The sequence below is a fragment of the Arabidopsis thaliana genome, chromosome 5, assembly GCF_000001735.4.
Source record: "Arabidopsis thaliana chromosome 5, partial sequence".
In the NCBI taxonomy this organism is placed as follows: domain Eukaryota; kingdom Viridiplantae; phylum Streptophyta; class Magnoliopsida; order Brassicales; family Brassicaceae; genus Arabidopsis; species Arabidopsis thaliana.
This window is the reverse complement of record NC_003076.8, coordinates 19,557,390-19,584,932: the sequence shown is the minus strand read 5'-3', so window position 1 is coordinate 19,584,932 and position 27,543 is coordinate 19,557,390. Positions and strand designations below refer to the sequence as shown.

The window sequence follows — 27,543 nt, the reverse complement described above, 5'->3', positions numbered from 1 at the left end:
CTCTTGTAATAATATTATAGTACTAGTATTGGGATAATTAATATCTAATCTCCAAATTGATCATTGACTTTGTAGTTGGACAGCCCGTAAGTTTGAGAATGTCTCGTGATATTTTGATGTGTTTGTATAAAAATTAGCATTTAGAAACATAAGCCAAATAATCATCTCATATCTCTCGTTGCTCAAAAAATCTCTCAGCATCTCTATGGAGTCGAACTCGAATCCCGAGTCAGAGCTCAAATCACTCATCTTTCAAATATATAGTCTGAGCGTGGGTTTGAATCCGGATTCATATTTAGATCCGGACTGGGATTCTATTTCTAAGATGATACCACTCATTACTCAAACAATCTCTCTGGTCAGCTCAATGGATTTCGATTCGCAACCGGGGTCGAGGCTCATGTCACTCACTAATCAAGCAATCTATGTCTTCAACTCTATGGATTTTGATTCCCAGCCAGATTCGTTAAGGAAGCTCATAGCTCTCTTTTCACACAAGCTCTCTCTCGTCAACTCTACGGAATTTATTTCGGAGCAGGACACGAATTCACAGCCAGACTTGGAGTTTTTCGTGTTACTCATTCGAGAATTATGTAGTCCAACACCGGAGCCGCCAGAGCTTATATCACTCATCAGTCAAATAATTGACGAAGTCGTCTGTTGGAAGCCACAGCCAGAGTTAGTTCGTGATTTGGAGCCAGAGCCGGAGCCGGAGCCGGAGCCGGAGCCGGAGATTAATCTTGGGTTGAAAATCATATCTCTCATTACTCAACTAATCTCCCAACCAATATCTTTATCCATTAAGACATCTCTCATTCCTCAAATAATATCTATGGTCAGTAAAATTGATTTGGATGCGCAGCCGGAGACGGAAATGATGTCACTCACTACTCAAGCAGTCTCGCTCTTCAACTCTATGGATTTGGGTTCCCAGCCGGATCCGCTAAGGAAGCTCATATCTCTCATTTCTGGAGAAATCTCTCATGTCAAATCTGTCAGCGTTTTAAAGCGGGAGCAAGACCCGGAATTGCGTCATTCTGCTGGAAGTTTACTAAGAGTCCCACGAGGCTTATATCGAAATTGCCATCCCGAAATAGATACCGGGACAAAGTTATTGAAGCAGGATTCAAACTCGGGCACATATTCGAACATAGAGCATTTGGAGATGGATTTGAACATAGAGCATTTGGAGATGGATTCGAACTCGGACACATATGTGTACATAAAGCTTTCGGAGCTAGATTCAGACCTGGACATAGAGTTCGACCTGGAGGCAGATCCCGACCTCTTTTTCCGCTATTTTAAAAGAGTGAGTCTCGATTCCTACCTCATTTCCCTCGTTGGTGAAACATTGAGTCTCGAGCCACAGCCGGAGCTCATATCACTCATCTATCAAATATTCTCACTCGTCGTCTCTATGTATTCAGAGTGGAAAAGGCTTATTTTCCTTTACCCTCAAGTACAAGTAAAATTGAAAAAAGGAAAATTTCAAGTGATTGACGAAGAAGTCTCGTGGAGCAGCAATGGCAAGTGGAAGTGTCTCCCTTTTAACTGGGAGAAAATCTGGATATCTGAAGAAGGCGTTAGTCATATTCGCTGCCAAACTTGCAATGGCGAGAACCATGGAGAATATGAAAAGGCTCCAGTTGTGATCAAACATACTCTTCATCCAAAACATTCCCTCCAACTTGTCTTGTTGAATGGGGACACAACCAGGGAATGTTATTGTTGCGATAAAGATCTCGAAGAGGTATTTTATTATTGCTCGGCTTGCGATTATGCTATGAATATTGCTTGCATAAAGAGAACAAGAGTATTGTCTTTGGACCAACCGAAGTGGCATGAGCATACACTTGCTCAATTTCCAAGAAAGACTTCTTTAACTTGCAACGTTTGTGCCTTGACACATTCAAGCTGTCCATTTTATATGTGTCCCCCTTGCGACTTTGTGGTCCACCAAAAGTGTATCAGCTTACCACGTGTCATAAGGATATCTCGTCATTTCCATCGTATCCATTTTACTCCTTCTTTCGACCAAGAAGTTCGATGTTGTGGTGTTTGTCGTAGAAAGATCGATAATGATTATGGGGGTTATTCTTGCAACAAGGACGGTTGTTGGTATGCAGCACATTCAAAATGTGCCACACAGAGCAATGTGTGGGATGGTAAAGAACTCGAGGGAGAGCCCGAAGAAGACATCAAAAAAATTGAGCCGTTTGTGACAGTAAGAGATGGAATCATACGACATTTCAGTCATGACCATCATCATTTGAAACTTGATGAGAACATTGACAGAGATTACAACGAGAATAAGTTGTGTCAAGCATGCATCACTCCGATATATTTCGGTAACTTCTACTCATGTATGCAATGTGATTTCATTCTTCATGAAGAATGTGCAAAACTGTCTCGCAAAATACATCACCCAGTACATCCACATCTGCTTACTCTAGTGGGAAGATCTGACCTTGTTATGGATGCTACGAAATCATGTTCAATTTGTTCTTGGAGGTGCACAACTGGTTTCTTCTATGAGTGCAGTGAAAGAGAATGTCGTTTTAAGGTACACGTGCAGTGTGCCACAATTTCCGAGCCATTGGTCCATGCAAGTCATATGGATCCTTTGTTCTTAACATCGAAACCAGGAGAGGAACGAAGATGTTGTGTTTGCAAAGAGTTAGGACATTGTTCCACAAATGAAACATTCAATTGCATTGAGTGCGACTTCGCTTTGTGTTTCAAGTGTGCTACTTTACCTCAAAAGGTGAGGTATAAGCACGATAAGCATATGCTTACTCTTTCTTATGGAGAGGAAACAAGTACCATGACGTATTGGTGTGAAGTTTGCGAGAAAAAAATAAACCCAAAGGAGCGGTTTTATATGTGTGATGAGTATTGTTGTGTCACCCTTCACATTGAATGTATGCTTGGGGTGGACCTATACATGAAGTCTGGTTCATTTTGGCTCTATTGCAGTAGCAAGGTAAGCGTTTTACCCAATAATCACCATATGTCCAGACCTATTTGCTCCTTTTGTAAGAAGCGTTGTCCACACAACATAGTTTTCCAATGTTTAGGATTAATATCGTGTTCCACTTCTTGTATTCGCGTTAAGGATTCTAAAAAGATGACCATGTAACTTGGCTTGACGGACATCGCTCGAGCAACAAGATATTATTGAAATTTTATGGTGTTATATACTTATATGAAAGAATTCTTAAAATGGTCTACATTTGAAAAAATTATTCAGTAAAACCTCTTTAATTTAATAATATTGGAATTTTGATTTTCTTATAATGTGTATTGTACCGGATAATGAATAGTTGTAGCCGATTGTAGTTGGAGATATTGAGCAACGCGATTAGCTGGTCCACCCCATTTCATTTTCTTTTAAAGTTTAATCTCTTCATACAAATTTATTAAATTTTGCAATCACTAAAACACACATAAATTTTAGCATGTGCTATCAGTTGAGAAATTTGTAAAACCTACAAAAATTATCTGAGAAAATGAAATTGTGATTTTGGATGAATGTTTCATTCTACGTAAAACCATAGACGTATATGGTATAGAGAAAAAAATCCATTTGATGTGTTCTATATTTTGTAAGTTAAACAAAAATAATCTGTATTACAACACCTAAATCTAAACTCTAAAGCTAAAATTTTAAATCAATCCAAAATAATAAGGTATAAACCGTAACATCTTTATTTGAATTCAACTGAACCCTTCTTCGACCTTCGAGTGCTCGACCTATCAATTAAACCTGAGCTCTTCTTACTTTTACCCCGCCTTCCAAACTCTCTAGTTCGTTTGATGTCGCTCGAAGACTCGTTCATTTGATTTTGGTCCATGTGACAATCTTTGGGTGGATCTGATCATAGAGTTCGATCAGGATCGACACCAACAATCACCTTTTGCTAATTATAGCCGAAAGTAATTGATTGAATTAAATCTTTGTTCACCGCAATTTAATCATTTACTAAATACTCGTATTACTATCTCATATCTCTCTTTTCTCATGATTCTTATCATATATTTGTTTCTGATTTTAACTTTTGATTTGAAATAAAGAATGTAACAAGTTACCTTATTTTTAATATAATTATATCATAATTTTTTTGACAAAAATAAATAAATTATATCATAATTTCCAATTTTTGAATTTAGATGTTTATAGAATTTCTTTAGATAACCAAAAGTTTAAACTTTGTAAGAAAACAAGACAATTTGTACAATACTATAATATACATACCATAGCTAAATAAAAATATGTCACAATTTTGTTTTCTTACGGCAAAAATAATAATCTGACTAAAATATTTCCTCAAGAGTTCAAGTCCTTGTGAATAATAAACGACAAAAATAAATTAATTGTGACAACAGTGTTTAAAAGTCTTCAAAATTTAATAAATTAATTGCGGAAAAAAGTATCCTTCAATAATACGAAAAGTGGCAACAGTGTCAAAACTAGCCGTTGCCATTATTTTTTTCCAAAACAGCCGCTCCTCTCCTTTCTCTCTTTCTCAGCTTCCTCAAGCATTATCGAACCAAGCTGAGAAAAAACTCCATGGCTCAACTTCAACGACCTCGCATCAGATCTCCACTCTCCGAGAATCTTCCTCCTTCTACCTTTTCACAATCTCCACTGAAACGAAACTCAAACCTGTCATCGCCAATCCTCGTAACTCCAACTCTTAACGATGATGAATCAAACGATAACATGAGTATCGAATCGGTTTCGGATACCGGAGAAGGAAACGAATTGTTATTCTCTGATTACGATGTTGAAGATGAAGAGGAAGAAGAAGTGATTGGGAGACGTTACGATGAAGAAGAAGTGTTTGGTGACAAGTCGAATTCGAAATTGAATAGAGGAATGTTGAAAGATAAGAATCTGAGAATTGAAGTTCCGTTTATGAATCGAAGAGTCACAGATTGTGAATTAGAGCTTCGGAGATTCGCATTGAAGAATTCAACTCCAGCTAGTGAACGACGACCACATACTCTGAGTTCTAAGGTAACGATTTTGTCTCATTTTGAGATATTGAGCTTAATTTATAATTAAATTTCTTCTTTTTAGGGTTCGGTGTATTGGGATTTAGAGGATATACGAACTCCAAGTGCTCCACCTATAATGGAAAGTGGACAAGAAGATAGCATCAGCTTAGAGATTGAAAAGGACATTCAGAAGATTGAGGATGAGATTTGTGGAGAAGCAGGAGTAGAGAGTAGTAAGCAAGAAAGCATGAGAAGCAGTTCACATTTGTATAGAGTTGAAGAATTTGGTGAAAGGTATTTTCCGAATTTAACGAGATTTTTTGTAATTTCGTTCTGCGGACTAGTTTTGATGTGTTTAATCATGGTTTGGTGTAGTGTGAAGGACAGTAAAACTGTGGAAGATTCGAAAATCTCGGAAATTTGCTCAGATGAATTAGAAGAGTGCCATAGTATCAGGTTCAGTACTTATTTTATTTCAGAGGTTATAATGAAAGAGTTGAACTTTATTATGGTTTCTTACAAAATGTTTCTAATGACAGTGGTCAATATGCTTGGCAAAGTCTTTTGGCATATGATGCTTGTATAAGACTATGTTTGTATGAATGGTCAAAGGGTTCTACTGAGGCGTCTGAGTTTCTGCGTGATGAGTGTCGTATTCTTCGAGGTGCATTTGGGTAGGGGCATGTGTTTCTTTATGGTTTCTGAGATATATTACTTATTTGGCTTATGTTGAGTTATTGAACTAGTCCTTTTTGTTTATGTGTTGTTATAGTTTGCACAAGTTTCTCTTACAACCTCGGGGTGTACGATCGTCTGAGAAAAACAACAATGTGAAAGCGGAGCCAAAGCCATCCTTAAAGTCTAAAAACGTTGTCAGAAAGTTAAGGGTGGAAGGTAAACTATCAGTTTTTCTGATGATTTTGTAGCTGCCTGACATGAATCAGATATTTATACCTCTTCAATTTTTTATTGTTTTAGTAAAGAGACTTCGATTGATACCACAGCGAAAACTTAGAGGCACAGATTCGCTGCGGAGTTTAATGAATATGCAAATAGGAATGGGGGCAGAGTATTGCAGACAAGTTTCATCACTTGTAAAAACTGGGATGACTTCTATTAAACAGGCTACCCTTTCAGCAGTTTCAGAAGGTTTGCTTTTGATATTTGGTTATGAATTTAATTTTCTTAGGCGGTTAATATGTGATTTGTCCACTGGTTTGACACAGTTTACTAAATGGAAGATAACATTTGTTAGATAAGCCCTTTATTGATATGAGATGACACGACTTATTCTACCTGCAGAACAATTCTCTTGCTACCTTCAAATGAAGAGCACAGCAGAAGGTGGTCAAATTGAACAAGGATCTTCTGTTTGTTTGCAGTCAGGAACTGGAAGTTACCATGTCTTGTAAGTTCTTTTATTTCTATTGAAAATCAGTAAATGTGTATGCTAGTGGTTGTTTGAGAAAATTTGAATTACATGTAACCATAGTGTTTAAATAAATGAAACTTTCATGGAAAGTACCACAATCTAGTTTTATAGTTTTCTGAGTACATAGAGTTTTACTCACAACTGCTCCTTCAGCTTTCCTGAGTCCGAAGGCGACGCTCTTATGATAGAAGTTCAAGATAAGAAGAAATCAGTTCAAGGAAAAGCAATGATTTCTATCACATCATTAACTGAAAATCCGGTAAATACGCCTTTAGTTGTCCTTCCCGAGTTAAATCTCTTCCATTTTGCTTCTGAGAATATGTTAACTAGATATACTGAAGAAAACTCTATATTTGTCTAGAATGATAATGTCAGATGGTGGCCTATATACCATGGTGAACAAGAATGTGTTGGCAAGATCCAGCTCTTTATTGGTAGCACAACCACGTCCGATGAAGACTGTCACATAAAGGTATGTTCTTTCTCCAACACAATCTCCCATTATCTGTTTTGTTCAGTGAGTTAACTTATGTTTTGCATTTCTGTATATTCTAGAACGCACCTGTTGTGGAGACACTAGCATATGATTTGCTACTAGAAGCGGCTACACGTGCCCAAAAATTCCATCCTCAAAACTTAAGGCTGGATGGATCTTGGAAATGGCTGTTAAGCGAATTCGCAGATTATTATGGAGTTTCTGATTCATATACCAAGTTGAGGTATTCATAAAGATATTTCAGTTAGATTTCCTTGTATCTATTGTAATTCGTCTGGAATTTAGCTCAAATATGCTGCACCAAACTTTTCAGATATCTCTCACATGTAATGAATGTGGCAACTCCAACAAAAACCTGCTTACAACTTGTTCATGAGTTACTTGTGCCCATCCTAATGGCTCGAAGTGAGAAGAGTTTAACCAGACAAGAGGTAATTCCCATTTTGTTTGTAAATTGATGAATCTGACATCTCACCAAAATCATGAACTTGGATTCGAATTATTGCATTTAGTTTGAAATTTGCTGGTTTTGTTATCTTCATGGCTCCCTAGGAATATTTATTGAAGACTTGTTCTATTTTTGCAGAAAAGTATCTTAATGGATTGTGAAATAGAGATAGAAAAACTCATGGCAACTGTTTTTGAGAACTACAAGTCCTTAGATGAAAACTTCCCTTCAGGATTGGCAGACATATCTTGTCCGGTGCAAGTATCGGCAACAACAGCACTTTCTTCAGCTGTTCAGGTTTTTACCCTCCTTCATGATATATTGTCTCCAGAAGCACAAGAAACTTTGAAGAATTACCTCCAGGTAAAATATTTCAAGTTTTCAACAACCTTCATATGTTCTCCTATCATTAAGAAAGTCTACCACTAAGAGACCTTTAAACCTGTTCTTTTCAAATAGTATACACATTTCATACCTTTAAGTTGTCTTGATTTTGTAACATATCAAGGCTATGATGTTCACGATTTTCTTGTCATATGGAAAACCTACTGCAGACAGCAGCAAAGAAGAGGTGTCGGAAGCACATGGTTGATACCGATGAGTATGTTTCCTGCAACTCTGAAGGTTTTCTTTTGGACTCCGTCACAATTTCTACAGCCTACCTGAAAATGAAGAATCTTTTTCTAATCATAAGCAATGAGATAGAGGCTGATATAAAGATCACCAATGAGCATGTACTCCCAAGGTAAAATGATTCAATCCGAACAAAGAACTTACATTTGTCATCTGGTTTTCATCTTGAGATTATCTCTGAGTCTTGATATTGATTTGGTCTTATGTTCTCATTACCTTGTTTATCGTTCAAGCTCAATCGACCTAGCGAATCTAGCTGCTGTCGTATACAGCACTCAGCTGTGTCACCGGCTCAGAGCATTTCTGTCAGCAGTTCCACCATCCTGCCCACTGCCTCATGTCAATGAGCTTCTCATAGCAGTTTCAGATTTTGAAAGAAACCTCGATTCATGGGGAATCAGGTTTGACATTATCATTTCGGAATCAATCACAATATTTGTGGGAACTCATTCTTTCTCTTTAACCGTTTCATTTTATATTACACAGCCCAGTACATGGTGGTGTAGACTCTAGGGGGTTGTTCCACAACTACATAATGGTTTGGATACATGATATGGAACTTAGACTACTTGACCGATGCAGAGCAGAAAAGGTAACCATCCTGATAATTTTGCATTGATCCTTAAAATAAAAAAACCTATCGTGTGACTGTTAAGCACGGATGGCTTGTTTTTGCAGGTTCCATGGTCTGGTGTAATAACAAATCACTCAACATCCCCATTTGCTGAAGACATATATGAGAGAATAAAAGATTCTCTTATAGAGTATGAAGTGGTGATTAGTCGATGGCCACAATACACATTGATCTTGGAAAATGTAAGCTACAGATTTATAAGTGATTAGTTTGCCGCCTACCGGATAATTATCGAGACTAACTTAGGTTTCACTCTCTTTTTCATCTACACTTTTGGAAGACTGCTTCAATTGTAGAGAGAGCCATTGTTAAATCACTGGAGAAGCAATACAATGACATTCTAATTCCTTTAAAAGATAGCATTCCAAAGAGGCTAAATATGCATGTCCAGAAGCTGACAAGAAGGCAATCATCGGTTCTCTACTCTCTTCCAACTCAAGTAAGAGTCACTCATCAATCGTGTACAATAGAAGTTTTTACATTTTCTGACTTAAGGATTTGTGTTGGAACATCATTCATTCTCTCTTGTTAAATGCAGCTGGGAACTTTCATCAACACAATAAAGAGAGTTCTTGATGTTCTACATCCCAGAGTTGAGGATATCTTGAGACAATGGGCGTCGTGTCTTCCTGTTGTAGAAGACAAGAAGTTAATCTTTGGGGAGCAGATGAATGTTATCACAGTCTTGCTCAGGACAAAATACAGAAACTACATGCAGGCCGCGGTTGATAAACTCGTTAGCAATGTAAGAACTGATATAACGCCTCGTAGCTTCTGCATTTGAATCCATGTTATGACAATCTCTCTGTATGTGTGGATGTTTCAGACGCAATCAAACAAAAACACAAGGCTGAAGAGAATCTTAGAAGAGATAAAAGACAATGAGAGAGAAGTGGAAGTCCGTGAACGTATGAAGACGTTATGCTTACAAATCACAGACTCAGTCTCAAATCTGCATGATGTCTTCACAAGTCAGATATTTGTGGCTTCGTGCCGCCTTTTCTGGGATAGAATGGCACAAGTGGTATTGAAGTTTCTTGAAGGAAGAAAGGAAAACGAAGTAGGGTACAAAGGCTCTTACTATGCTCTTGGGGTAAAACTAAAAACCTTAAACACTAAACCATAATTAGAGAATGTGTTTGGTGTTGAAACTGAGTTTGTGATCACTTGTGCAGATAATTGAGGACACGTTCGCATCAGAAATGCAGAGGCTACAAGGGAACTCACTACAAGAGAAGGATATGGAAGCTCCTCGTTCGGTCATTGAGGCACGTTCCATTCTCTCCAGAGACAACAACGCCAATCACTCTTCTTACTTCTATGTCTAATTCAATATTTCTGTTCTATTTCATTCATTTGTTTGATATATCGTATATATAAAACTCCCCAACAAGTCTTAAATGGTCGTTCATATAATCATACCAAGCTTCTACTTTTGTCCCATTGTTCCGACCTAGTATCTTTTAAGATTCACCACAACGTGCTTCCTAATAACTCATTTCATTTATTTGTGGCACAAAGCAATATAGAGAATGACCTAGACACAGGATCGAAAATTAATGTGCATCGGGATGAATTAGCACTTCTTTTGTTAGAGAAATCTAGAACTTCGCATCATTCACCTGTCTATGACGTGTTAATGTGCACTTCTATTGTTCCGAGTCATGAGTACAAAGAAGAAGAGATCGCAAAAAGAAGGGTGTGGTGGATAAGGAGTATTGCTTACTACTTAAACATGAACAAATACTGTTGAAGAATCAAACTCTAATTTTATCATTATAAGAAAATAAAAATAAATATATAAGCTTATCATCTACTGGAGCATTTTCATAGCTGAATATTAGTTACATAATAAAATATTAATACTTAAATCTTGTAAAGTAGTTTTTGTTTTTTTAGTTAAAAGTGTTACAGTTGTGTGATGCTTCATAGCAGATTAGCGAAGATGAGAAATCTACAATCTAGATGTATCGCTGATGGTTCATAAGTCTTAGACATGGCACATATTTTTTTTTCATTTTTTCTAAAGATATATTTCATTCTGCTCCATTTTGGATTATAAGAAAGAAAGATTTCTGGAGGTTTGGTTTTCAAATTGTTTCTCTGTCTTTTTATTATAAAGATGTTTTAGTCTGAATAAAATTGGAAACAGAAGTATAATTCTTTAAGGAGCTAAAGCAGAAGTATAATTCTTTAAAAACATATTTCTACTCCATTTTAAATCACTTGCTGGTTATTGTTGATACAATATGTTCTGGTTGTTGTTCATATCTGAATGCATGTAAGCATTTAAATGAATTTTTTTTTACGTATTGGTCATTATTCATAACCGAATCCAAACCTTGACTGGGCTTAATGCTTCTGATGATATAAAAGAGTACATGGACGAATCAGAAAATTTTTTATCTAGCAAAGAAAATATGAGAGGATCTTAACATCTTTTTGAACTGTGTTTTTCTCAACTTTATTAACGTTGTAACAATGTGGTATGTCATGGGGGTCAACTTGGAAATTTTGTACCAAAACATCTAATAATCATTGTAGTTAACCTTATATGTAATAAATAAATAAAAAACTAATGTTAGGGGGGTCAAATCTCAAATAAAATTGCCTTTTGTTACAAGTCTCCATGAGGTGATACTTTCATGTATGTTTGTCAAGGAAGGTCTTGAAAACCCTGGTGGTTCTTCCCATCTTTCTCTCAGGAATTTTACTCTCTAAGAGTTTTGAAGAAATATGTTGAAAAGTAGAGAAAATGATGAATTCAATTTGAACTTTAAAACAAGGTGAAAAGGAAATTGAAATAAAGGAGTCATGATTATCATAGAGGAATCAAAGCTCAGAGAGTGATCAGAGAAGAAGACGTCAAACTCATATATCACCGTAGAACATTCTTCAAAAAAATCTTCCCAAACTGAGAGTAATCTCTGATGTCAACCGACTCACTAAAATCAGACTCAATCTTAGGAGGAGGAGTTGGAAAAAGACTCTTCTGGATCTTTTCAGCTCCCTCCAAGCTCAATGCATCTCAACTATCACTCAAACGAAAACTTGCCATTTTTTGAATGATTCCAAAAAGTAGTTGTTTTATGAATAGAAATGCCAATCATTGGCATAAATAAACCACACAAGCCGTTCTTTATGGCCCTTTTAAAATATTGGTGGTCTTGTCTAGAGTGCACTTTACTTTCTTTCTTTTTATCATTTGGATGCAAACATTTCTCTAATGTGTGTTATTCATGTATATTAATATTTTTTTTAACATGTATTCTTTTGTAAAATCACATTTAATTATAATACTTTGTAGGTTTATAAATTAACTTTAACAGAAAAAAAAAACTAACATTTGTTAGTTTTTTCGAAAAAGATATATATATATATATATATATATATATATATATATATATATATATATGTATCTATTTAAAATTAATTTTATAGTTTTAACATCTTTAAAACGAATAATGTTGAACTACTTATTATTATAATAAACTTGAAGAAACTTAATTTTATTGATAATAAGCTACAAAAGATAAATTTAGTGAAATTCATAGGGTCTTCTTTTTTCTCAAAAGAGACAATGGTATTGTGAAAACATGATTTCGTAATCTCTTTCGTAAGCAGCATTACAACTAGTAGTAGATTTATTGGGGCTTAAAAAGCCATAAAGAAAACTTATTGATAGGGCATTAGAAAGATGAAGAAATAAACAAAGGAGCATTATGTGTACTTCAGATGACAGTGCCGGTTGGGATTAAGGCGTCTTTGATAACCGTTACAATTCCGCTCTTTATGAAATATCCATCAGTCTCTCTCGCTGCCTCTTGCACGTTGTCGCTGTTTATGATCTGTGCCAAGGTCCACAACAAACACATTTTAAGAGCAGAGCAAGTATGAACAAAGCTAAACATCCTGTGTGTGTTCCAAATATAAACACTAACCTTGACATTGTCACCGATACGTGCGTTTTTGTCGATGATGGCCCTTTTGATGTGCGAGTTTTTCCCAATACCTATGGGTACACTTCCTTTCGCGCTTAAGAGGCTCTTTTCCGTAGCAGTCTAGGCAAACAATCATCAAAGAAGACCACCATCATCAAAAGGTTGACATTACTTAGCAAGAAGATTGATTGCAAGACAGATTTTTACCTCGTAATAATCAGCTCCCATTAATAACGAATCTTCAATAATAGCACCTTCTGATATGCAGGAACGGAGTCCAACCACAGAGTGATGAATTTTGCAGTTCTGTGCCCAAAATTCATAAGACATTGGTGAATTCGTATGTCCGTAAAGCATATATCGAACAGAAGCGATTTGATTGTACCTTGATAACACAGCCCTCTCCGATGACACTGTCAGTAACATCAGCATCAAGCATCTTAGACGGTGGTAAATAACGCGGCTGTGTGTAGATCGGAGCAGAACGGTCATAGAAACTGCATCAAGAATTCAGATAAGTTAAGTAATCATTCAGATACAATAGAGAGTGTAGTAATGCGGTTACTGTACCTAAAATCAGGAACTGGTTTCTTGGTGATTCCAAGATTAGCGTTATAAAATGCCTCTATAGTACCAATGTCTTCCCAGTAACCATCATATAGGTAAGCTTGCACCTGCAGTGCCCATGATCAAAGTTAGCAGGTTTTGCCTTCTGCATAGCATAATCAGCTACAAGAAGCTGTTGAATCCGAAAGCAAACCATAGAGTAACAGAGACTTGCTTGAGCATCAGAATACAAACTAGATGTTGTAAACATGAATATAAACACTCACCCTCAGTCCAAGGGAAGTGGCACCGGGAATGACTTCACTTCCAAAGTCATTAGCTCCAGGAAACTGATTCCGTAGTAAGTCTAGCATTACATCTCTGCTTACAACATAAATACCCATACTAGCAATGAAAGGCATCTCCTTGGCTCTCTGATCATCAAGACCTAGAATTGTTGTGTCAACCTAGGAGCAAAGAAATCGAGATTTTTTAATTTACAAGGCCGCATGATGAAGCAGAGAAGTAGCGTAAAGTTTATAGTACCTTCATGGCCTTTAGGTGCTCCCCTTTTGGTTTTTCAGCAAATTCAATAATACGTCCTTCCTCATCAATCTTCATCAGCCCAAAAGCAGTGGCTCGTTGCTCGTCCATTGGTAATGCAGCTACTGTGATATCAGCATCAGTCTCCCTATGTGCTTGAATAAACTTCTCATAGTCCATTCTATACAAATGATCCCCAGCAAGAATGAGATACTCCAAGACATTATGCTCCTCGAACAACCACAAGTATTGCCTGACGGCATCAGCTGTCCCCTGGAACCAGTTGGGGTTTTCAGGACTCTGTTGAGCAGCGAGAACTTCAACGAATCCTTCATTCTTATAACCTCCCATGTTACTAGCATAAGCTCGTGAAAGATGACGATTCAAAGACGCGGAATTGAACTGAGTAAGAACATAGATCTTGGATATGTTGCTATTCAAACAGTTGCTCACAGGAATATCAATAAGCCTATAGTTAGCACCAAGAGGCACAGCTGGTTTCGCTCTCTTCTTCGTAAGTGGATAAAGACGAGTTCCAGCTCCACCTCCTAAGATTATCCCCAAAACACTCTGCAAATTGACAACAATTAACAGTTCCAATTTGATCTCAACTACATTCCTCAAAGCTTAAACAACAAAGATAAGAAGAAGAAGATAGATGATGCTTACGCTGCTAGCATCAGGATCGAGACAAGTTTGAGAGTTTTGAGAATCTGAGACGGCTTTGGGAGAGACGATGATCGGATTCCTGCGAACAACAGATTTACAAAGACGGGAGACGGTGGATTTGAGTGAAATCTTGTCGTCGGATGAAGTAACAGAGGAGGAGAAAGAAAGAGTCCTCGTGGGAACCGCCTCCGTGGCTTTTCCGGTGGAATTGGAAGTCGAAGCAGGAGGTACCTTGAGAACTCCAATTGCAGATACAGACGCCATTGTAGTATTCGATCAAAGGAAGGCAAAATTGAGAGTTTTGGAGTGAGAGTTTTGTGGTTGTCTTGTGATTGTGGAAAAGCGAAAAAGATCTCTTTTTTATTTTCTTTCTTAATATGTGATGGGTTCTCGGGAACCGTTAGTTTTTTTCAGTTGAAATTACGTTAACACCCCTTTGAGTACGTTACGTTTACCGTTGCGGAGCAAGAGTAATGGGGGTGTTTTCGGAAATCTAGTGGTAATATTTTAATATTAAATTAGTAATATTTCACAGTATTCAAAATGCTGATTATTCTGGAGGAGTCAGAACATTATTGCACAATGACAAGTCAAGATATCATATTCAAAATTCCAAAGATTACGATTATACCTAAACTAAAATCCGAATAGTGAGTGAGAAGATTCTGGGCCAAGATTGGGTCGGGTCATTTGAACAGTGTGCAAAATCTTTCGAATAGTGAGTGATTTTGCTGTGCTCATACAAATATTTACTAGGAAATGCATAAAGATTAAAAGAGCATGTTGAGATAGCAGTAAATTGATTTGGTGGCCTCAGAGCTTTATTCATATGACTAAATAGTAAACATAGTGCTTCTTTAGTTCTTTACAATAAAAAAAAAAACATTGGTCATCATGCTCTCTCTATCAATCTTCCTCTGTAAAACTCATTTCACATGATTTTGCAATTGGGTTCGTGATTGTAAACGGGTTCCCCTATATCATTGTAGGGATGTGCCGGATGGCACGGGTATGGAAACGAGGAAGGTACACCGTCTCCCTGGGGAAAGGTGGAAGGCACACCGTATCCTTGATGAGGAAAGGAGGAAGGTACACCGTATCCCTGCAGAGGCCATGGATAACACGGCACAGGTTTTGGCTCCGGAGGTTCCTTGTCATCTGGCCCTTTCTTATCGCCACCTTTTTGGTCACCGCCTTTTCCCTCTGCACCCTTTCCGTCCCCTCCTTTCTTCTCGTCTTCTTTCTTTGGTGGTTCAACTTTGGTCACGCTCACAAGCTCTGCGAACGCTACCTTCTTTCTGAGTATTTGGATAAGAGGGATCATATCAACTTCAACGCCGGTTACCTCTATCTGGTTCCTGTGATCGCCTTTTATTTCCACGGCTGACACGCCTATAAAACCATTAGATCCAACAGAGTTTGGTAATCTTTTTTGTGGAAAGGTCTTCTTACCTTTAAACTGAACTGCTTTTGTCATTGCTTTTGCTCGGGTTTTGTCATCGGTCATAGTCACTCTTATCAAGATCTTTTGCTAAAAAAATGATATGTTGTAACGTCAATCAAAGAAGCCATAAAAACACATACATAAACCATATAATACTTACCTTCATCTTCTAGTTTTGCTTGAGAAATCGCTTTGAATGTTTTGGCTTAGATTTCTTGTTTGGTAGAATACAAAGTCTGAAGAAATTTGTTTTCTTTTGTTTCTTTTCTTCTCATCAATTAGTCATTGTCGATAGTTGTGATTTCGTTTTCAGTTTGTTATAAAGAAAAGCTAATAAAACCATAACTCTTCTTTCTTTAAAGCTAGTTGCTAATTCCTACAGTCTTATTCACAATTCTTTGTTTAAAGTATTTAAAATAAAAATAAAAAATTACTTTGTTAAAAGCATTTTTTTGTGTGGTTTTTGGTCAACGTCAGAAAAATAATACAGTACTTTACAAATAAATAATAAATAATAAAAGAAAATACAGTAAACAATTATTGGATATTTAGATGATTGACTTGCATTGCGTAAGCTAAGAGTTATGCAAGACAAAAAAAAAAAAATTTATAATCGAAGATACCAAACTAAAGTCCTGACTAAGACTAATCCTTATGTTATATAATACGTGGAATGTTGGAAACTTAGCACTTAAAACATTTACAACGACAAATTAGACAAACCTTTAACCCTTTAGCCAGTGAGCTAAGGGTGTTTTCACATATTTATTTAATTTATTAACTAATTTTGTATACTAGCTATCTTCTTCTTTCATTTGGGTCTAAATTTTGTAAACTCTCTGTCATTAATTTAATAAATTTCCAACTATATCTGCTCAGCTGGACTGAAATTTCATTGATTTGATGATATTGGGCCAAGCTGGACTGAGATGTCTGTGAGAAATTTGAGTCTAACTTTGATGTCGATGTCTTGAAAAACCAGTATATGATTTTTTGAAGAAAACTTTAATGTGATTATAAGAGTCTTCACTGATTAGATGGTTTGCTTGGGATGAAGACTTTAGATAAATATTTGTGGCATACAAGAGTTTAGACAGACCCGTTGTTCATGCGTTTTCTCTTCATCAAAATTCGAAAGTGCAAGTGCTCTTTCATTGGCTGACCTTAACATGTAGAGCATGAAAAGAATAAAAAGAACTGCTTCTCTTAATGTATTATAATGGGCAAGATTCATGACAGAGATAGTATATAAAATAATTGTACCTCTTTTCATCTTTCTTTGATCAGCTTCTTAGACCATCCTCATTGCACAAAAAAATACAGTGTTTTTAAATTTTTTTTTTAAATAAAAAATAAAATAAAATGTTATTTAGTGCTTTTAGGAGGAAGATCCAGTGTCTTTCATGTCTCTGCAAAGACATTTTCTTACTTTTACAAACATCACACATGACTAATAAATGATTCAAATTAAAATAATGTTAATTTTTATAATAAACTATAGTAAAGATATCTCTAAAAAGGTCACCAATGAAAATGCTCTAATAGACACTGCTATGGAGGATGATAATGTGATCATGGGAGATCTATTCACAGATTTTGCATTTGATTTGAAATCTCACAAAAGCAAAAACCCTTCTTCTCTTACTAAGACATGAGAGGAGAGAAATCAATCTACATGTATATAGTTTTAGCTTGATATGAACAAGACAACAAAAAAAATAAAAAAAAGTTGGAAACAGTATGAATACTACACAGATATATCCCTCTGTAATTGAAATAAAGAACCATCCAAAAATTAGAGTTAAAATCGTAGATTTCGAACATGAAATGTATGCTCTCAAATACGGCAACACAGACCACAAAATCATGAAAGTGATGCTCGAGCAAATTATTGTCATGTACGAAATCTACAATTTCAACTGTAATTCACGGTTCTTTGTTTATGGGTTAGATCCAACAGGTTTTACACCAAATACGGGTTCCACCACTACGAGCCTAATGTTTTTTTTTTGTTTTCTTTTTATATCTACGAACCACGAAATCTTTTTTCTTTTCTTGAACGTGCCATTTTGTTGTCTGTAACTGCGATGGCTTAGTGTTGTGCGTTACCAAAGACAACACAAGCCTTATGTTTTCTTTGGTAACACAACAATAAGTCATCGTAGTGAAAGACTAACGGTGACAACTTTGGATCATTTTCGCTTGAGCCCTAGAATTATAAGAATTTGATTTTCTCTTGAACAACCCTAAAAAAATTCTAAGCTTTCTTACTCTTCTCTTCTCTTCTATTCTCTCCGTATATAAATATATAGCTAAGTTAGGGTTTTATGTGTCACCGGCTCACCGCTTTCAAAGCTATTTCCATTTCCGATTTATTATATGATGCTGTTAATATTCGAGTTGATTTGGAATTTAATGTATTATCACAAAGATCTATTTTATTTTGGTAAATTAAGGAAAATATCGCTGCAGATTCGAATATATTTGGAATAGAATATTATCACAAAGATCTATTTTAGTAGATAATATCTTAATTCCTTTCTTGTCGTTCAGTTTTTGGCCGATTCAAGTCAATCGGTGTTTTCTAGCTAGACATCATATGATAAGAACACACATGATGATAGTTTCAGCTTAATATGAACAAGAGTAAAAGACACTGATAATCTCAAAACAAAGGTAAAATTAAAGATAGGATGCATACTCATTTTAGAGGTAATTAATAACATTTTAGATTCTTTTAAATCTCTATTTTCTCTCTCTAATTGGATGTTTAGATTTAATCACTATTGTTACATTTTCGATCGAGATCTTTAATATTCCATGAGATTAGTGGTAAGTCTTTTAGTATAATCATGGATTAGGGTAGTAGACTAGGAGTCTAGGGTGATGATTTACATGCTGTTGTTGATGATAGATTCACCTTCATATTTTTAATCCTAATCTCATTTCCGATCAAAATGTCTCTCATGGCTGGCTTCATCTTAAGAGAGGAGAGAAGGAGATGGATGCTGAAACCGTGGAGGTTTTGAGAAGCTCTAAATAAAGAAAATATTTATTGGATGTTACACATATTTTGAACTGCATAAAGCCATTTTTATCGATTTTGCCACTATTAATTAAGATGTCAAATATAGATTCCTTCTTTATCGGTGTTCCATCAAATAATCTCTCAGTTTTTCTTTCTCTCTCTCTTTCTCTTGCCAAAACTCAAAAAACCAATTCCCCATTGAATCAAACGAACTCAAACTTTTGTCAGTTTATTACTAAACATATAGGAAAAGTTGAACTATCTTGCCTAATCCATTTTTTACAATAGAGGAAGATCAACATTTTGGCAAAATTCTTATGCAAAAAAATAAGAACAAAGTGTTTGTCATTCTTTTAGTTGATTAGTTTTTTTTTAACTTTGAACCCATTGAGGTTTGTAATAAAGATGTTGTCATTTCGAATGCCGTCTATCGGAAGCCAACCTACGGCATTTGCTGCAAAAATAACGGACAATCCAAAGACCGTGGCACAACTCAAGTCGGCTGCATCGCCTTCACCTCATAGTACCGTGACGTGCGGTTACCAAGCTCATGTGGCAGGGTTCTTTCGAAACGTCACCGTTTTATGGTCCAAGAATCTCATGAATCATTCCCTCACCGTAATGGTGTCGAGTTTAGACAATGACATGAATTATTGTTGTAAGATTGATCTCGTGAAGCCATGGCAGTTTTGGAGCAAAAGAGGGTCAAAGTCATTCGACGTAGAGGGAAACTTTGTGGAGGTCTTTTGGGATCTTCGATCAGCAAAATTGGCTGGAAACGGTAGCCCCGAACCCGTGTCAGACTATTACGTGGCAGTAGTTTCTGATGAAGAGGTTGTTTTATTGTTGGGAGATTTAAAGCAAAAGGCTTATAAGCGGACCAAGTCAAGACCGGCATTGGTGGAAGGGTTCATATACTTTAAAAAAGAAAGCATATTTGGGAAGAAAACGTTTTCGACTCGGGCAAGGTTTGACGAACAAAGAAAGGAACATGAAGTGGTGGTGGAGAGCTCTAATGGAGCAGCGGAGCCAGAGATGTGGATAAGCGTTGATGGGATCGTGGTTGTGAACGTGAAGAATCTACAATGGAAATTTAGGGGAAACCAAATGGTGATGGTGGATAGAACACCGGTAATGGTCTACTATGATGTTCATGATTGGTTGTTTGCAAGTTCGGAGACTGCAGCGAGTTCAGGGTTGTTTTTGTTTAAGCCTGTTCCGGTTGGAGCGATGGTAGATGAGAGCTTTAGCGATGCGGAGGAAGGAGATAGCGGAGGAGGGAGTAGTCCTTTGAGTCGTTATAATTCAGCATCAAGTGGTTTTGGACCATTGCATGACTTTTGTTTGTTTCTTTATGCTTGGAAACTTGAATGAAGACTATTAATATCATAGTGTGTGTGTTTTTATTTAAATCTCTTTTGGTGATTAAGTTGGAATAGAATTAGAAATTAACAATTTAGTCTACCTTAGTTTGGTCCCAAATACCAACTAAACGATTGCTCAAGAGTTAGGACAATCAGATATTTGCAAACAAAAAGTTTGTATTAGTTTAACCATACTTTTTGTTAATCGAATAACCATAAGAAAATTTGGTAAGTTTCTTATGGATATGAGTTAGTTTTCTTTAGCTAGGCCATTATATATATAAGTCTATTTATTTACAAATTCAATTAAAAACAATTAGCTTATTTAGTTATCAATTAAAGCTGTTTTTTATTTTAAAAAATTAGCCTATTAAGGTTTTGACTTTTTAAAAAAAATACATGAAGCAAAAAAAGAATGAAAAGTCTTTAAAAAATGAAATACTTGACACTAGCATTGTGACTATCTAGTGTACATAGTTTCAAATTAAAAGTTTTCAACTCAAATTAATGTACTAATATTTTGTCAAATTGAATAATATAAGTAAGAGTGGACACCGACCTGCGCGTGTCAGTGTTACAGATACACAAATATCTTTTTTTGTGTAGACGTTTCCAATTTGCCAGATATTATATTTGATCTTTCTCTTTCTTTTCACCTACAAAAATAATATCTCCTTTTTTAGGCAAGATATTTTGTTCATTCATGTGCGTCTCTCAAATTAAGATATTTTGGTTTTTTGTAAAGTCAAAGCAAAGACTATTGTTGTGATTGGGCTTTTAAGCCTTAAAGCATCTAAAAGAAGACGCTTTTGAGAATCCAGAATCGGAAAAGTTCCACTTGTGCCTTGTAGATCGCGAGTACGGCTCTTTGTCTACACGCGAGCGCGTGACTTCATACTCATAAAAATATCTTTAGGGTCCTTAGAAAATGGGTTCTTTTGAACTTTTTACCCAATGTTTCTAGAATTATCAGCTTATGTCACATGCCTCTGCCTACATGTCCCTTTGCAGACACAACCCACCCATTGTCTATCCATCTGTTTCTCCTTTTACCCTTCTTCACACGCAGCTAAAGAAGAAATTTGTGGAATCATCGCTTATTCGTTTCAAAAGTCATTCATTTTTGGTGTCTCTGCTTCAGAAGATACTTGACGATCTCTCCTACGTGAGCTCTTTAAAACCCTTGTCTTGTTATTTTAGTGAGGGTTGCTTTGATTCTCAATCCTTTTTGACTGATCTTGAAATGGATCTTCTTTCACTTCTCTCGGATTTGTAATAAGAAATCTATAATTTTTTAGCTCACTTCTCTGATTGGTACATGTTGATCTGAAATTTGAAGTCTTTCTGCGATGTTAATTGGTTTCTCTGATGTCTCTTTTGATTGGTCTTTGATTTAGAACAGTCTCATCCATAGGAAGTTACAATCTTTGAGGAAGAGATGTTTAAAAAGATTGGACTTTTATCTAATTCTGGACTTGCTTTCGATACCAAGTTTCAAGCTTTTGTTAGTTGTTTAATGTATTGTGGTAAGTTTTTTTCCTTCTAAGATTATGATATAAGGGACTAACCAAAATGGTTTGATTCTTTGTTAGTGAAAGGAGCTTGCTTTCTTCAGTGTGACGGTTGAGATTGGTTGAAAGATGGGTTATATGTGTGATTTCTGTGGTGAACAAAGATCAATGGTGTATTGTCGATCTGATGCAGCGTGTTTGTGTCTTTCGTGTGACCGTAATGTTCATTCTGCTAATGCTCTATCGAAACGTCATTCGCGGACTTTGGTATGTGAGAGGTGTAATGCACAGCCAGCTTCTGTCCGGTGTAGTGATGAGAGGGTTTCTCTATGTCAAAACTGTGATTGGTCAGGCCATGACGGCAAGAATTCTACTACTACTTCACATCATAAAAGGCAAACCATCAATTGTTATTCTGGTTGTCCCTCGAGTGCCGAATTATCCTCGATATGGTCTTTCTGTATGGATTTGAATATCTCTTCTGCTGAAGAATCCGCTTGTGAGCAAGGAATGGGTTTGATGACTATAGATGAAGATGGCACAGGAGAAAAATCTGGTGTCCAAAAAATTAATGTAGAACAGCCTGAAACCAGTTCGGCTGCACAAGGTATGGATCACTCTAGTGTTCCAGAAAATTCATCAATGGCTAAGGTATTTTAACATGATTTTCTTCATATTGTGGTAAGATCTTGAAAGCAACTAGCGTCTAAATGTTTCTTATTATTGTACTGGTTGTAGGAGCTTGGAGTATGTGAGGATGACTTCAATGGAAATCTCATTTCAGATGAAGTAGACTTGGCTCTTGAGAACTATGAAGAACTCTTTGGTTCAGCCTTCAACTCATCAAGATATCTCTTCGAGCACGGTGGAATTGGAAGTCTTTTCGAGAAAGATGAAGCTCATGAGGTTTTGTCAACCTTCTTCTTCTATCTGAGACTAGTATCACTAAAGTTAAGGATGATTTTTTTCTGTGATCCTTATGCTCTTTTGTGTGTTTTCTCAATTCAGGGCTCAATGCAGCAGCCAGCATTAAGCAATAATGCATCTGCAGATTCGTTCATGACTTGTAGAACCGAGCCAATAATTTGCTATTCATCAAAGCCAGCACATTCGAATATCTCCTTCTCTGGCATCACTGGAGAAAGTAATGCTGGAGATTTCCAAGATTGTGGGGCGTCATCGATGAAGCAGCTTTCAAGGGAGCCACAACCATGGTGCCATCCAACAGCACAGGACATTATTGCTTCCTCACATGCAACAACACGTAATAACGCTGTTATGCGTTACAAGGAAAAGAAGAAGGCTCGCAAGTAAGTATAAACGCACACAGAAAGGAATTTAATTCATCATTGAAAGTTGTTATAGCTAATATTTAACATATTTTGTATAAATAGGTTTGACAAGCGAGTAAGGTATGTCTCTAGGAAAGAAAGGGCTGATGTGAGACGGCGTGTGAAAGGACGGTTTGTCAAGTCCGGTGAAGCTTATGATTACGACCCGATGAGCCCAACAAGAAGCTACTGAGGATAAAACCTCAAAACAATGAAAGATCACAAAGTGGAGATATAAGACAGAGATGCAACTAATTGGCAGCGATGGATCTGGAAGCCATTATTGGTTGAAAAGGAACACGAGTTCTCCGCCTCAAAAGCGTCATACTTGCTTAGAAAGGCGCATGCTTCTGCAGTTCTGCCTCATTTTTTGCATAAAGTTTGTTATCTTCTTCTGTCATTTGGCATCATGACTTGACTGTGAAACTAGAAACTCTTCTACAGATTCAGGTTCATGATCCTTAAATTTTGTCCTATTATAATTTGTGTAGCCAAGGCAAAACAACGAATGTATATTTTTTTTACGTCATATAAATAATAACCATGTAGAAGTTTGGAGTATCATCACTTCTATATTTACGGTATTGGTTAATGATACTAACAAGTGTATTTTCTAAAAGCGTAACCACAAGAATCACAACCTTTCAGGATCCTTTTGCACTATCAAAAAACTGAATTCATTCATATTGATCAGACAAAATTTGCATGATACAAAGGCAAAATTAAAGTTTGCTCGTTTAACTACTAGTTTAAACTCTTCAGTCTTCATAACTTTCATCTCCTGACAAACCGGCAAAATCATCTCCCTCGCTTGTTTCCTGCGGACAATTCAATTTTAAGTTTCAGATCAAAGAGTATAAATCAGTATGCAAGCTATGTGATTCCAGATTTGTGGATAAGAATGAAGAGATACCTGTTTCTTGTCCCAGTCCTTCAGTTTTGGGTTTGCTAACATGTAATTATCTCGTAGAGGAGCCCAAACAGGAGCTTCGTCTTCAGATTTGTGAGCCTGCACCATCCAACAGAATATCACTAGTTAACTAACCAACAATACTTTAGACTTATAACTAACGGCTCTCGCTACTGAAGGTGATCCTTTCTCTATAGAAGCCAGCTCAAGACAGAATACTAACTTGCTTCTATGTTCATCCAAAGTTGAAGGCTTTAAGAACATTCAAAATTGTTACTAGTAATTTACTAAGAATACTTCTGATTTATAACTAACATCTATCACTCACTCATGAGGTGATTCTTTTCGTGACTCTCTATAGGAGCTAGATCAAGACAGAATACTAACTTGTTTCTACGTGCATCAAACGGCTAAGGAATAAACTCTCAAGATAAATCATAATGAAAGAGAGAGAGTAAGAGATATGGAGACTATGCCAAACCTTGGTGTCTGTTTTTGTTTTCCCTAACTCAGACAAGAATGCTTCTTTTCTTCGCTTCTTCAGCACTGATGGATGTTCCAATAGGATAAAAAACGAGAATTAGAAGATAAGAACAAGACAGTGGATTCATGCCAACGATCAATTTCTAAGCCTACCTTTAGCGTCTTTAGACCTTGAAGGATTCAAACCCTTCTGAGCATGTTGAGCCTTGTTGACCTATTTGAAAAACATAAACTAAGAATCATACGAATCACTACCGGAGAATAAAAACCTCAAAAATAGACATAGAAACAAACTTACAGCATTGAAAAGCTTGACCACTGTGATACCACAAGTTCATGGAGAGGAAAAAAAGAGTCAATACTAAAACAAAAAAAAAAAACCAAACAATCTCAAGAAACAGAGAGTTTAACCAAAGCAACAATACCTCCTTTAGTAGCAACACCAATAAGAATCTTTTCATGAGAATCCAAATAACTTCCAGGTTTAACATGTCCCTTCTCAGCAATCTTAAAAAAGCAATTGTTAAGATAAATCATCATCTAAAACACAAGAACACAAACGAATAGTGAACACAACAACCAAACTCATACCAAATGTTTAGCCTTTCTAGCTTGACCTTTAGCTTTCTTTTCAGCTTCATCTTCAGCTAGCTTCTCTCCAATAAGATGCTTATGTGCTGATAAAACTGGGCCCTATTACACACAACACCAACACAGTTCAACACTATATTCCCAAATCAAAACTCAAAACTAGAATCTGCTATAAAATCTCACCAATGTATCATCTCCTTTAGTCTTCTTCATAATAGCTTTAAAAGCGATTTTGAAAGCATTACATCCATCAGTAGCAAACTTAGTGATTCCAGATTCAATCTCTCCATGATCTTCACCATCTGAATTCTCATCATTATCTTCTTCTCCAATCTCTTCGTAATTTGGTCCCATGTTAGCATCAGAGAAGATCTTCTCACGAATTGTTACTTCTGGTTGTTTCTTCGATTCATCATCTTCTTCTTCATCGTCATCGGAATTGTAATCTCGTGCTCTCTTCTGAAATAGCTTTTGATTCTTCATTGTAACCTTAAACCTATCGGAAGTAGAAGGTTTTGATTTTTGCTTTTTGTTCCTCGCCGCTTTAGTACCTTTCTTAACGCCGACTCTTCTCTTTCTAGAGCCTCTATCTGCCATCGCCATGTGACCTTCTTCTCCGGTAGACATGGCTTCGTCGAGAACTTTGGGTTATCACGGCGGCGAGAGTTTGGGGGAGAAGAGACGAGAGATAGGGTTTTGTTATTGCTTTCTTTAAACCTTGCTATAAGGGAAAATGTTTTCGGATTCTGATTTCCGGTTAAGGTCAGGTTTGTAAGTTGGATTTGGGTTCGAATTTGAGATTTCGGTTTAGGTCGGGTTTTGTCGTTTTGATTTCTATTGATAAATAATGGTTTCCACATGGTTAGCGACTTAGCGTCGGATATAAGATTTGGCCGCGTAATCGGTTCTTGACCAAACTACGAGGCTTGAATGGTTCAAATGCAGACTGCTGAAATTTATGGAAACGGAGAGTTGCGGTTTTAAGAGTTATCATATATTTTAAATGATTGATTTAGCGGTTAAATTTTACGTTTGTTGAAGTTTTATAGTTGGTTAACTAGCATGTGCGATAACGGTAAATACAAAATACCAAAATAATATAATTTATAATTTTAGAAAACTGAAAAACACCAAATTTTTATATTATTATGATTTAATGTTAAAATTTTAAATATAACTAATGATAAAACCATTTTGAGGATCTCAAGCTTGATAAAAAAATTGTCATGAATGAATATGTGTCAATTGATGAAATTTATAATAAAATATTATATTTTTTTACAAAATATAACTAATAAAAAAAAGTATTACATAATTATTCAAAAACAAGTAAATTTCATATTGAAATGTTTATTCATCAATTTGATTCATCACCAAAAAATGTATCATGTAATATGATATACTTCAAACAAATATGTTTGAATAGTAGATATTTCAGATTAACAATATTAGTACAATATTTATATTTGTATCTCGCCTTTTAACAGTTTGATTGACGTCATGATTTTGATGGAAAAATAAGAATTTAGAGTTATGAGAATTAACGTTAACATATAGGGTACAATAAAAAGAATCAGTTTTTACAGTTTTGAGAATTCACGTTACAATTTTTAGAATTTTCAGCGACCTTTAGTTATTAAAAGTATGTTTACTTGCTTTCTTAAATACTTAGGTAAACGTAATGAAAAGAAAAATTATATTTATTCTTTACACAGAATCATATGTAATTTCAGTTCTGTTATGAAGCAAGTTTTTAACCTTTGTGTATGTTCTTCTACGCACATCATACTTGTTCTTGAATTGTTTATCCCATGAATATCTCTTCCCAAATTTTTCTTCAAACTATCTCATGATGGACTCTTTTCCAGTTATATTTAATCTCGTCTTTCTTCTATTCCCTTTTTCCTCAGCAGTACAAAGTTGAAGAAAATATCAACACTCTTCGTCCGACCAATTCTAAATTCAGGAAAAAACATCCAATTCTCAATCATACAATTCTATAACATTAGAAAAAAAAAAGAAACTTACATCATCGTTGTTCATCTTATCAAGTAAGTGACAATCTTAGAGGAAGTAGCAAGTAAGGAACTGTCAATTGCCACTGAAAAAACGAAGAAAGAATGTATGTCAACACAAACTTGTTCCTTTACACTAAGAAACTAACACAAATGTCAACACAAATCTAAATGAAAACAAGAGGATTTGATCTTATTTCTCGTTTGGGTGCAAATTGAAAGTTTAATAAGCGACACAAAAGCAATACAACATGCATCCCTTTGATAAGATTTTAGAAACAACACTTCAGTTCCAGCTCCCAAAATCTGAACAAAATGATTGTGATTTTATACAAAAGTGCTTCAAAGAATTCAAAGTTGTGAAAGGAATAGAACAAAAGAATCCTGATAAAAAGAATAAGTTTTTAATAACTATTTAATCTATTTCGAGATAGAAAATTTGTCTCATCCTGTTCGCTAAGTTTGCGTTTATTTGTTGAACTCAGGTCAAAATTGGGGTTTAAATCAAGTTTGGATAAGGAAT

At 35.9% G+C, this 27,543-nt stretch overlaps 8 protein-coding genes and 2 non-coding genes across 15 annotated transcripts; 5 read left to right on the top strand and 5 right to left on the bottom strand.

Moving 5' to 3' along the window:
* The first annotated feature begins 160 nt into the window (after positions 1 to 160).
* Positions 161 to 3,236, top strand: AT5G48320 (Cysteine/Histidine-rich C1 domain family protein). Its single transcript, NM_124207.4, has one exon. It carries the CDS (start codon positions 206 to 208, stop codon positions 3,137 to 3,139), a length of 2,934 nt encoding a protein of 977 aa, NP_199643.1. The 5' UTR covers positions 161 to 205; the 3' UTR covers positions 3,140 to 3,236.
* A 1,227-nt stretch (positions 3,237 to 4,463) lies between these two features.
* AT5G48310 (portal protein) lies at positions 4,464 to 10,153 on the top strand (the record flags this gene model as incomplete). 2 transcript variants are annotated; one of them, NM_001203560.2, is made up of 20 exons in its annotated part: positions 4,464 to 5,020; positions 5,084 to 5,295; positions 5,377 to 5,457; positions 5,541 to 5,675; positions 5,774 to 5,895; positions 5,980 to 6,150; positions 6,304 to 6,409; positions 6,587 to 6,692; positions 6,795 to 6,905; positions 6,989 to 7,152; positions 7,243 to 7,360; positions 7,516 to 7,740; positions 7,932 to 8,122; positions 8,244 to 8,411; positions 8,497 to 8,602; positions 8,689 to 8,826; positions 8,925 to 9,083; positions 9,183 to 9,389; positions 9,471 to 9,737; positions 9,820 to 10,153. In NM_001203560.2, 20 exons carry the CDS (start codon positions 4,571 to 4,573, stop codon positions 9,970 to 9,972), a joined length of 3,390 nt encoding a protein of 1,129 aa, NP_001190489.1. In that variant the 3' UTR covers positions 9,973 to 10,153. The 2 variants fall into 2 exon arrangements, with proteins under 2 accessions (NP_001190489.1, NP_199642.1); NM_124206.2 differs by having other exon boundaries at positions 4,571 to 5,020; positions 5,084 to 5,457; positions 9,820 to 10,074.
* Positions 10,154 to 12,128: 1,975 nt separating this feature from the next.
* ADG1 (ADP glucose pyrophosphorylase 1) lies at positions 12,129 to 14,695 on the bottom strand. Its single transcript, NM_124205.4, has 8 exons — positions 14,344 to 14,695; positions 13,678 to 14,244; positions 13,419 to 13,598; positions 13,156 to 13,259; positions 12,971 to 13,082; positions 12,793 to 12,891; positions 12,586 to 12,705; positions 12,129 to 12,492 (listed from the first exon to the last, which is right to left on the bottom strand). The coding sequence occupies exons 1-8, from the start codon at positions 14,605 to 14,607 to the stop codon at positions 12,376 to 12,378; spliced, it is 1,563 nt and encodes a 520-aa protein (NP_199641.1). The 5' UTR covers positions 14,608 to 14,695; the 3' UTR covers positions 12,129 to 12,375.
* Positions 14,696 to 15,066: 371 nt separating this feature from the next.
* Positions 15,067 to 16,173, bottom strand: AT5G48290 (Heavy metal transport/detoxification superfamily protein). Of its 3 annotated transcripts, NM_124204.4 has the most exons (3): positions 15,948 to 16,173; positions 15,796 to 15,874; positions 15,112 to 15,735 (listed from the first exon to the last, which is right to left on the bottom strand). In NM_124204.4, the coding sequence occupies exons 1-3, from the start codon at positions 15,951 to 15,953 to the stop codon at positions 15,275 to 15,277; spliced, it is 546 nt and encodes a 181-aa protein (NP_568695.1). In that variant the 5' UTR covers positions 15,954 to 16,173; the 3' UTR covers positions 15,112 to 15,274. The 3 variants fall into 3 exon arrangements, with proteins under 3 accessions (NP_001032032.1, NP_001330947.1, NP_568695.1); NM_001036955.2 differs by having other exon boundaries at positions 15,067 to 15,735; positions 15,796 to 16,104; NM_001344765.1 differs by having other exon boundaries at positions 15,067 to 15,874; positions 15,948 to 16,104.
* Positions 16,174 to 17,244: 1,071 nt separating this feature from the next.
* AT5G48280 (uncharacterized protein) lies at positions 17,245 to 17,869 on the top strand (the record flags this gene model as incomplete). Its single annotated transcript, NM_124203.1, has 2 exons — positions 17,245 to 17,355; positions 17,543 to 17,869. 2 exons carry the CDS (start codon positions 17,245 to 17,247, stop codon positions 17,867 to 17,869), a joined length of 438 nt encoding a protein of 145 aa, NP_199639.1.
* On the bottom strand, positions 17,547 to 17,725 carry MIR4243. The gene has a single exon (NR_142974.1). It is a non-coding gene; the product is annotated as a microRNA ath-MIR4243 precursor (primary transcript).
* On the bottom strand, positions 17,849 to 17,973 carry MIR2939. Its single transcript, NR_142973.1, has one exon. It is a non-coding gene; the product is annotated as a microRNA ath-MIR2939 precursor (primary transcript).
* A 991-nt stretch (positions 17,974 to 18,964) lies between these two features.
* AT5G48270 (DUF868 family protein (DUF868)) lies at positions 18,965 to 20,511 on the top strand. The gene has a single exon (NM_124202.3). It carries the CDS (start codon positions 19,221 to 19,223, stop codon positions 20,187 to 20,189), a length of 969 nt encoding a protein of 322 aa, NP_199638.1. The 5' UTR covers positions 18,965 to 19,220; the 3' UTR covers positions 20,190 to 20,511.
* Positions 20,512 to 21,100: 589 nt separating this feature from the next.
* BBX8 (B-box type zinc finger protein with CCT domain-containing protein) lies at positions 21,101 to 23,614 on the top strand. The gene is made up of 5 exons (NM_124200.3): positions 21,101 to 21,344; positions 21,772 to 22,341; positions 22,429 to 22,596; positions 22,699 to 23,000; positions 23,085 to 23,614. Exons 2-5 carry the CDS (start codon positions 21,820 to 21,822, stop codon positions 23,212 to 23,214), a joined length of 1,122 nt encoding a protein of 373 aa, NP_199636.1. The 5' UTR covers positions 21,101 to 21,344; positions 21,772 to 21,819; the 3' UTR covers positions 23,215 to 23,614.
* Positions 23,559 to 25,732, bottom strand: AT5G48240 (Rrp15p protein). 3 transcript variants are annotated; one of them, NM_001161297.1, is made up of 10 exons: positions 25,189 to 25,690; positions 25,006 to 25,107; positions 24,840 to 24,921; positions 24,713 to 24,732; positions 24,568 to 24,628; positions 24,413 to 24,477; positions 24,256 to 24,341; positions 24,106 to 24,160; positions 23,935 to 24,030; positions 23,658 to 23,839 (listed from the first exon to the last, which is right to left on the bottom strand). In NM_001161297.1, the coding sequence occupies exons 1-10, from the start codon at positions 25,630 to 25,632 to the stop codon at positions 23,780 to 23,782; spliced, it is 1,071 nt and encodes a 356-aa protein (NP_001154769.1). In that variant the 5' UTR covers positions 25,633 to 25,690; the 3' UTR covers positions 23,658 to 23,779. The 3 variants fall into 3 exon arrangements, with proteins under 3 accessions (NP_199635.2, NP_001154769.1, NP_001119396.1); NM_124199.5 differs by lacking the exons at positions 24,106 to 24,160; positions 24,256 to 24,341 and having other exon boundaries at positions 23,559 to 23,839; positions 25,189 to 25,732; NM_001125924.2 differs by lacking the exon at positions 23,658 to 23,839 and having other exon boundaries at positions 24,009 to 24,477.
* Positions 25,733 to 27,543: the final 1,811 nt, after the last annotated feature.

What these genes read in the sequence shown, in the direction of transcription:
- AT5G48320 (NM_124207.4), top strand. Translation starts at nt 206, where the DNA reads ATGGAGTCGAACTCGAATCCCGAGTCAGAGCTCAAATCACTCATCTTT.
- BBX8 (NM_124200.3), top strand. Translation starts at nt 21,820, where the DNA reads ATGGGTTATATGTGTGATTTCTGTGGTGAACAAAGATCAATGGTGTAT. An exon ending in AAAATTCATCAATGGCTAAG is followed by an intron (nt 22,342 to 22,428) that starts GTATTTTAACAT and finishes TACTGGTTGTAG; the next exon opens with GAGCTTGGAGTATGTGAGGA. An exon ending in GAAAAGAAGAAGGCTCGCAA is followed by an intron (nt 23,001 to 23,084) that starts GTAAGTATAAAC and finishes TTGTATAAATAG; the next exon opens with GTTTGACAAGCGAGTAAGGT.
- AT5G48240 (NM_001161297.1), bottom strand. Translation starts at nt 25,632, where the DNA reads ATGTCTACCGGAGAAGAAGGTCACATGGCGATGGCAGATAGAGGCTCT. An exon ending in CTAAAGGAGATGATACATTG is followed by an intron (nt 25,108 to 25,188) that starts GTGAGATTTTAT and finishes TGTGTGTAATAG; the next exon opens with GGCCCAGTTTTATCAGCACA. An exon ending in AGGACTGGGACAAGAAACAG is followed by an intron (nt 23,840 to 23,934) that starts GTATCTCTTCAT and finishes AATTGTCCGCAG; the next exon opens with GAAACAAGCGAGGGAGATGA.
- ADG1 (NM_124205.4), bottom strand. Translation starts at nt 14,607, where the DNA reads ATGGCGTCTGTATCTGCAATTGGAGTTCTCAAGGTACCTCCTGCTTCG. An exon ending in TGGGAGCTGATTATTACGAG is followed by an intron (nt 12,706 to 12,792) that starts GTAAAAATCTGT and finishes TTGTTTGCCTAG; the next exon opens with ACTGCTACGGAAAAGAGCCT. An exon ending in GTATCGGTGACAATGTCAAG is followed by an intron (nt 12,493 to 12,585) that starts GTTAGTGTTTAT and finishes ACCTTGGCACAG; the next exon opens with ATCATAAACAGCGACAACGT.
- AT5G48270 (NM_124202.3), top strand. Translation starts at nt 19,221, where the DNA reads ATGTTGTCATTTCGAATGCCGTCTATCGGAAGCCAACCTACGGCATTT.